We start from the raw sequence: 9,392 nt of genomic DNA on the forward strand, positions 1-9,392 counted from the left end.
TTTAGTCAGAAACAGCAGACAATTACAATTTGGAATATGCAAGCTATGGCAAAGGCCATATGCAAGTCCAAAGAACAAATGAGAGGCATTTGGGAACAAAAAGAGGCATTTGGGAAGAGCTGTTATGAAGAAAGAGTCCAGAGCGGGTAACTGGGAGTTTGAATTGTAATGGCTTTTCATTAGACAGACCGTGCCAGTCTGTTATTGGCTGGGCTGTTGCCATGGGAAGAAAAATCTTCATTCCTTCTCCTGGGGTAGTATTGTAGAATAGAAAACATCTTCCTGTTGAAGTTGCACAGAACTTCTCTTCCTGTTCCGGGCAACCAGGAATGAGGGGCAGGGCATGATAGCTCCCTCCATGGGCCCTTCTTGGTTGAGGTTGCCTTTATTAATTTTCACAATAGAAAAAAAAGAAAAGAAAAGTAATAATTCATTGCCAACAATGTCAATATTTGTGTGAATGTTTTTTAAAATATATTTTTATTGAGGAAAGGAGAGGGAGAAAGAGATAGAAACATCAATGATGAGAGAGAATCATTGATCTGGGCTGCCTCCTGCACTGCCTCCTGCATGCCCCATACTGGTGATTGAGCCTGCAACCTGTGCCCTGACTGGAATTAAAGCATGACCTCCTGGTTCATAGGTGGACACTCAACCACTGAGCCATGCTAATTGGACTGTGTGAATGTTTTTAGTCCTGTTTCAATCAGATATCTGTACATTTTTCTAGCAAAATTGTATGATGTGGAACATACTCTATATGAACTTTTGATTTATGAGTTCATTTTATTTTAAAAATGCTAACTGTTAAATATGTTACAAGTGTGTTTGCTAGTGTCATTATGCTCAATTTTGTTTTTGATATTTGGGATTTGTACAACATTTTGCACATATGAGGTGTATCAATTTTTATGTTTTTGACTTTTGCATTTATGCTTAGAAATATATCTTCCACACTTTGAGTACATTATAGAATGATATATATCACTAATTGGTGGGTTGGAAAGAGCATTTGAATAATAGTTTATTGGGTCCTAGTCCTGACTCCAGTAATAATTAGTTTGGGGATGCTGGGCATTCCATGTGGCTCTTGGAGCTTCAGTTCGCTCATCTCTCAAGGGAGAGCATTAGACCCTAGAGAGGCTCAGCACCGAAGTGCAGAGATTCCCTGCATGGACTGTGGGAACAAAGTCAGCAGTGCATTAGCTTCTTTCTTTTAGGATGGAAGGTACTACAATTACAGTCCGTGAGCAAGTTGGGGGGGCAATGGGGGGATAAGGACACATATGTACATCTTAATCAATAAAGAAAAGAAAAGAATAGGTAGTCACAAATGGAACTATGTCCTCCATAATGTCAGCACTCCCTGCCTTGAGTTACTAAGTGCATATGTTTCACTGGCTTTTCAAGAGCCTCTTTTACAACCCCAAACACTATGATTGATTCACAAGCCTTTCCACATTAAATTATTGGACATATCACTGTAACTTATATATGATTTTTTTTAAACCAACTGCATAAAGAAAAAAGAGAGAGAGAGAGATAAGGACATCAAGGGCTGAATTTGTTCCGACTTCTTGGAACTAGTTATCTCTTAGAAATAGCTATCTTTCCGCAGAAGAATGGGACATGGCTTTTAAAGAATTTATCTGAATTTACTGTAACAAAGAACAGAAATGTATTTTTAAGTTGATTGTTTTTGATACATTTTAAATTATTATTCACTGTTCATTCTGCTAAGTAATGCTAAGGGCACTCTTCTACTAAGAGCACTCACATAAAAAAGAGTTTGTGTTCCATTTGTGTATTGCTTGTAAAACCACACTGTCTACCCAGGATGATATTAAAAATATGTATCAAACAGTGTGACATATGCACTAACCTATCAGAATGGACTCCGACTATGCTTGCCTACAGTGAGGGGTAGGAGTTGAATGTCATCCCTGAATGTCCATGAGAAACCAGAGAAACGGGAGCATATAGGTTCCTCCGAAAAGTAAAAATAGAACTACCAAATGATCATCAATCCCACTCCTGGTTATATATCCAAAAGAAGTAAAATCATTATTTCTAAGAGGTATATGCACCCCCATGTTTATATGAATGAAGAAAATGTGACACATATTACATATAATATGCACAATGGAATATCACTCAGCCACGTGAAAGAAGGAACTCCTGCCATGTGAAGTGGCATGGACATGGATGGACCTTGAGGGGATTATGCTAAGTGAAATAAGTCAGACACTTACATGTGGAAATGCGGATTCTAAAAAAAAAAAAAAAAGCCAAGCTCATGGTTGCCAGGAGCTAGGGAATAGAGGAGATTGGGAGATGTTGGTTGGTTAAAGGCTATAAACATTGAATTATAAGATGGATATATTCTGGGAATCTAAGGTACAGTGTGGTGACTATAGTTAACAATACTGTATTATTTACTTGAAAGTTGCTAAGAGAGTAGATCTTAAATGTTCTCACCACACACACACACACACACACACACACACACACACAATTGTAGTTATGTGAAGTGATGTATATATTAACTTCTTTTGGTAATTAATCATTAGCAGTACATACACAAATCAAATTATCATGGTATATACCTTAAACTAATTGACAATGTTATATGTCAATTATTTCTCAGTAAAGCAGGGGGAGGGAAAGATAATTCTAGCTGACACATAGAATGTGGATTCTAGGGAAAGAGTAAAAACATGGAGAAAGTTAGCAGGCAATTGGGAGAATTGCTGGTATGTTGGACTTGGAAGGTTGTTGTGGAAGAGATGAGAAATGATATTAAGAATCAATTCAGAAGGTAAAGTTGCTATGTTCCTTCCTATGACAACAGGGCTCAAATTTGGAGGTTTGATGATTTATTCTTAAAAGAGATAGTGTTCGCTTTTCTAAGTTCATTTTAAATGTCACTATAAATAATGACATTTTTAAATAACATAAAAAGCTTGGTTTCTTTCAAATGTTTACTATTCCTGTTGCCAAGAGAAGATATCTTAATGAAATTCTCTATCATTTTTTCCTTTTAAAGTTTCTGACTGGAATCCTATAGTTGAGACAGTGAAGAAGCAGAAAATTCTTTGTGTAACATTTATCAAGGCACATGTGCAGGAAAGGCCCTTTATATTTAAAATTAGAGGCTCGTTGCAGGAAGATTCCTGCAAGAATAGGGCTTCCTGCAGCCGGAGCAAAGCAGAGAAGGGAGCAAAACCCCCCGAGGTGAGCTTTGCTCCCACCTCCGCTTCCCCGCTTGCTTCCCTCCTGCCTCCGCTGCCCCACTTGCTTCCCTCCCGCCTTCCGCACCCTGCTTGCTTCCCTCCCACCTCTTTCGCCCCGCTTGCTTCTCCACAGCTTCGCTCCCTTCTGCAGCACTTGGCTTCCTTCTACTTCGTCTTCAGTCTTCGCTCCATGCCTGCATATGCAAATTAACCACCATCTTTGTTGGGTTAATTTGCATACTCATCTGATTGGCTGGTGGGTGTAGCGGGATGACACCAATTTGCATGTTTCTCTTTTATTAGTGTAGATGTTTGACAGAGTATTTTTTTCATGTGTTTATGCAAGAAAATGAAGTAAACTGAAGTCACAGAATTTAGTAAATAAACACATAAAATCTAAATAACTAAGAATACTTTGAAGGATATCATCATAGAACCTCCCACCAGTACTCTGCTTTGTGTCTTTCCTGCTTTTCTGTTAACTCCTCCTTTAGACACTGTTTCATCCAAGCCAGCTGTGATGCTGTGAAAAGTGACCACACAGTTGTGTACTGAGAAATGAGCTCTGATGGTCCTAGCTCCACAAGAGATGGCTACGTGATACCGAGCACACCATTTAGCTCTCTAAGAATTGGTTTTCTAATCATTAAAGTGAAGATACTGTACTAGAGAATTCTAAAATTCCTTCCAGTTGCAAGATTTTTAAGACTGTCTTCTCTGATTTTTACACATGCTTTAATTGCCATTATTGTAGTTATAATTACTAAATCTACATCTCAAGTGTAAGCCTATCATGAGGTCCATTCTCATATAGCAAATGGCCTCCTAAACATCTCTACCTGGATATTGCATAGGCACCTCAAATACACTGTGTCCAACATGAGTCATTAACTTTCCTCAGTAACTTACTTCTTTTTATGTATATTTTTTTCCTATTGTCTATAGATTGCTCTCTTTTTTACTGAGTTTTGTACCATACCTTTCTTGCAAGTAGCCATCTACTTATCTACTTATCTGAGCCTATAAAACTCAGCTCAAAAGTCACCTTCTAAGCCTACTTTCCTTCCCAGGTGGAATTTTTTATTATCTTCCATTGTTATTCTGATTAGTCTGGTTTCAGAGGACCCTTATTTCACCTGTTTATTTTTTTTCCACCTGTTTATTTATGAGTTTGCATTTTTAACTCCTTGAAGATAGGGATAGTTTCTTGCTTCTTTGTGATTCTACCCTAGCTTAGAATGCATCACATAGTAGGTGACTAACAAATATTGAATCAATGAATGAAAATGAAAATTCTATTATCTGAAGATTGCTCATGTCTGTCTTATCCAGCATATATCCTCCTACCAACAGTCTCTTCAAGACATGGAGAAGTCATTAGCTCTCTTACCCAGATTCACCTGCTCACCTGCTTAAGAAGACTAATAAATTCTGAACTTCATTTGTTTGCACACATTCTTCTACTGTGGGAATTGGTGTCCTTTTCATGTGCAATCTGTCTTGCAGAATGCAGAGACTACATTTTCTCTTTCTTTCTCATCTTCCATGCAATTGAGAATAAAATAATGACCGCTAGCCAGTTTTTAATAGATGTGCATTCCTTCAACCCCATATTTGACTCAGTGCCCTCTTGGTAAACGTCTAAAATTTTCTTCCTCACAGACATTTATATATAAACCAGTCTCCTCATGAGTAATTAACAAATGTACTTCAGCTCCACAAAATGTTAATGAAGTTTAGTACTCCTGATACTTAGCTCTCATTCAGTAAGTATATTTGGGCAAATAAATTGACATATTTGAGAGGCTGAATTGTTCTCAGGAGTATCTTAAAATACCTCCTACTCCCTGGTCAGGCTGGAGAAAATGAACCAAGGTGATTTATGTTGGCAGGGTCAAGAAATCATGTGTGATGTGTAAAAATGGTAGAATCAGCTTTTCTTCCCATTGTGTTTTTTTTTTTAAATATATTTTATTGATTTTTTACAGAGAGGAAGGGAGAGAGATAGAGAGTTAGAAACATCGATGAGAGAGAAACATTGATCAGCTGCCTCCTGCACATCTCCTACTGGGGATGTGCCCGCAACCCAGGTACATGCCCTTGACCGGAATCGAACCCGGGACCCCTCAGTCCACAGGCCGACGCTCTATCCACTGAGCCAAACCAGTTTCGGTGTGTGTGTTTTTTTTTTCAACTTGCTGGTGCTAGAGTAATTAAAATGAAAGTCACAGACAAAGTGGAGAGAAGTTTGCCTTAGAAGACAATTTTCTTTCTCGTAGGCCCATTGCTATCACATATCCTTTATGGCTTCTTGAGATAATTTTCTCAAATCGGCCCTTTACCTTTTTTTCTTGAGTGGTTACTACTTTGTCACTCCCACAGTTATTTTCTTCCCTCTCTATTCGTCCTGGAATTTCTTGATAGAGTCAGGAATTGATAGAAACAGTTAACTGATCTTTGAAAAGATCACTGATATTATAGAGGAGCTCATTAGTAGGATTGAATATGATAGAACCAAATAAATATTTAATACTGATAATAATTAGTATTGCTCTTTGAGTGCTTTATTAAGTGTCAGTTATAACTACATAATAATCAATAGAGTCAATTCTCAAAACAACCCTGTAATTTAAGGACCACAAACCAGCCTTTTACAGATGAGGAAGAGAAGGATTGGAGAGGTTAAGTAGATTATCTGGGGTCACAGGCAGTAGATGACTGAGTTAAAATCTGAACTCCTGTCAGCACATTTCCCATCTCAGCAGTGCCTATAAGTAAATGTGACTGCAGTTGTTCATGCCTTGAGGAGAGATGCTCGAGACAAATGCTGACCTGTTCCGTGGGGATGCAGCCCCTGTTCCTGTTGTCACTGAGTTGGGAGAAGATTCAGATGGCTGAGATGTTGAAACCATGCATGTAATGAATTGAACAGAAGAATGATTGACTCACACGGATGTTTCTTTGCCTTCTAGGAAGATTTCCAACCCGCAGAAGCCTCGGAGACCAACTGGGAGTCGGTCACAAGCTCTATCTCAGTAAGTAATTTATTTTTCTGTTGCCAGTGAAAAAAACTGATGGAGTCAACCCGGAGTGACGTCAGCGGTCTTAAGGGCCTATGACTTGACCACAAGCCAGATCTCAAGCATGGTGTGCTCTTCTCTTTCATGTAGGTTACAGTGGCGCTGCCAGATGCCCTTCTCCCCTCTCTCAGACAGTTTTCAGGAAATGCCAGTGCTCATTATGGGAGCACGGGATGGACAATGGCTTAAGTATTTATCAGTTTCAAAGCAGAACATTCCAACCAAAGGACTGTGCAGATACATCAAACATATCAAACTGGTCCACGGCCCACGCTCCAGTGGGGAATTTTGAAATCGTTTTTTGACTATTCTGGGGAAGCTCTTAACCTTTGCATTGTCAAAGATCTTTTCAGACGTGAAAAAATTCCAATGTTTACCGTGAGATAACTTAAGTGCAAACCAGGCATGTGTTCTATTTGACTTGGAAATAAAACATCACTCATACTAGAACCGTAAAATGGTTCATGCCCCAATTTTTTTCTCCAAATTTAGTCATTTCTCAGTATTCTGTCTTCTTATCTACTCTGCACAGAAAGAACAGACCTTGTTTTCACCAAGTCTATGGGTAGCACTTATGTAGCAATAAAATACAAGATAACAAATGCAACTGCTCCCTGAAAGGTCAGGAGATTGGAGAAAGCTTGCTCATGGTTCTAAAGTGGGTCGGTGTGGCTGAGTCACTGGAGTTGATCCCCCCCTCCCCAAAGTGATATGCTATCTTTTGTTCTTTGGGAAAATTTTTAAAATTGCCTCAGATGGCAGGATTTCCTCAGCTCTGGATTCTGGGAGGATTTGATTCGCCTGGCATGGCTGCTGGACTAGAACAACGGAGCCAGAGATCAGTGAGGTCTCTGAGAGTGATATTAGAGTGTTTTATTTGTTTGGCTTTGACAGCCCAAAATGCATGCTCTGAACCCAGCTAAGTAAGCAATCATTGTCAGGCAGGTGAAGATGAAAATAAGGCAGGTAAGACTGCAGAGCTGGGGGCTAGGCAGGAAGCTTGGACAGCTAGCAGCCTGAGACTGACAGTTCAAAGTAGATTCCAGAGGCGGCTTTGCAACCAAGACCTAACATGCTGTTCTGTCAAGACATCCTCCAACTTCTCATTAAAGGACCCAATACTAACTCGGGATAATCCCAGTCCTCTTAACGAGAGAGATCATGCCGTCCATTCGGAGTATCGGTGGAACCTCAGCCCTGAGTCCACATCGACCGCGAAGTCTTCAGGTTGGGTCCAAATCCAGGTTCTGATTAGTCCTCCAGGAAGACCAAATAGACGTGGCTTCTTCCACCAGCATTCTGGTTTTCAAGAACTTCTGGATTACAAGCAGGGCCTCTGAACCTACCAGTAACTTCTGTACAAACCATACTTTGTTTTTGGTGAAAGTGGTTAACAAAAGTGACTAACAATTCTCAGAGCATTTTTTTACAAATTATCATTTTAAGGTAATTCAGTTAGGTTTAGAATTTGCTTTTGTAAACATATAACAAAAGCTGAATGAGATCAAAACGTGCAGTTGAAGGAGGCACATCCAAATAGTTATTTCTCTCAAAAATAGGTTTTAAATAATTACCTAACAAAAATGTTCTCATGGGTTTCTTAGGTCATGTAGTCATTCATAAACATTTTCTTTACCATCATCCGTGTTTCTGTCCATTGTCCCAAGACAACACTTGAAAAAGGCACTAAAGATCACACATAAGGGTGATGTCACATTTTATCTGTGGGTTGGGTTTGCTCTTAAGACTAACGTTAAAAGAAATTATTCATTCCCTTCTCCTCCTGGGACTGAGCCCCCCCCCTCCCCCCCCCAACACACGCGCGCGCACACACACACACAGCTTTTTCTTTTTTTTTCTTTTTTTTAATATATTTTTTATGATTAAGATATTACATATGTGTCCTTATACCCTCGTTACCCCCTACCCCCCCCCCCCGCTCATGCCCTCACCCCCCCGTTGTCTGTGTCCATTGGTTAGACCTATATGCTTGCATGTAAGTCCTTTGGTTGATCTTTCCCCCTCACCCCCACCCTCCCCTACCTTCCCTCCAAGGCCCGACAGTCCAATCAATGCCTCTCCGTCTCTGGATCAGTCCTTGTTCATCAGTTTATGTTGTTCATTATATTCCACAAATGAGTGAGATCATGTGGTATTTATCCTTCTCTGACTGGCTTATTTCACTTAGCATAATGCTCTCTAGTTCCATCCATGCTGTGGCAAATGGTAAGAGTTCCTTTTTCTTCTTCCTCTTCTTAAAGAATACATTTCAGCATTTCATATAATGCTGGTTTGGTGGTGATGAACTCCTTTAGCTTTTTCTTATCTGTGAAGCTCTTTATCTGACCTTCAATTCTGAATGATAGCTTTGCTGGATAAAGTAATCTTGGTTGTAGGTTCTTGCTATTCATCACTTTGAATATTTCTTGCCACTCTCTTCTGGCCTGCATGGTTTCTGTTGAGAAATCAGCTGACAGTCGTATGGGTACTCCCTTGTAGGTAACTGACTTTTTTTCTCTTGCTGCTTTTAAGATTCTCTCTTTGTCTTTTGCTCTTGGCATTTTAATTATGATGTGTCTTGGTGTGGTCCTCTTTGGATTCCTTTTGTTTGGGGTTCTCTGTGCTTCCTGGACTTGGAAGTCTATTTCTTTCACCAGGTGGGGGAAGTTTTCTGTCATTATTTCTTCAAATAGGTTTTCAATATCTTGCCCTCTCTCTTCTTCTGGTACCCCTATAATTCTGATGTTGGTACGCTTGAAGTTGTCCCAGAGGCTCCTTACACTATCTTTGTATTTTTGGATTCTTTTTTCATTTTGCTTTTCCAGTTGGGTGTTTTTTGCTTCTTCGTATTTCAAATCTTTGACTTGATTATTACGATCCTCTGGTCTGCTGTTGGAGTCTGTATAATATTCTTTATTTCAGTCAGTGTATGCTTAATTTCTAGTTGGTCCTTTATCACAACATCGAGGGTCTCACTAGATTTCTTGAGGATCTCACTACATTTATTGGCGGTTTCCATAAAATTCTTGAAAAATCTTAGAAACGTGTTTTGGACTCTATATCCAGTCGTTTGCTGTCC

The 9,392-nt window shown here is 39.5% G+C and overlaps 1 protein-coding gene across 1 annotated transcript in view; it reads left to right on the forward strand.

Moving 5' to 3' along the window:
- Positions 1-9,392, forward strand: part of PDGFD (platelet derived growth factor D) — an 84,449-nt gene that overhangs the window by 45,490 nt on the left and 29,567 nt on the right. The window contains exons 4-5 of the mRNA XM_006093516.3: positions 6,206-6,268; positions 7,426-7,540. Coding sequence (XP_006093578.1) covers positions 6,206-6,268; positions 7,426-7,540 — 178 coding nt within the window. The remainder of the gene's footprint in view (positions 1-6,205; positions 6,269-7,425; positions 7,541-9,392) is intronic.

Source organism: Myotis lucifugus, unplaced genomic scaffold (genome assembly GCF_000147115.1).
Source record: "Myotis lucifugus unplaced genomic scaffold, Myoluc2.0 scaffold_117, whole genome shotgun sequence".
NCBI classification, from domain to species: Eukaryota; Metazoa; Chordata; class Mammalia; order Chiroptera; family Vespertilionidae; genus Myotis; species Myotis lucifugus.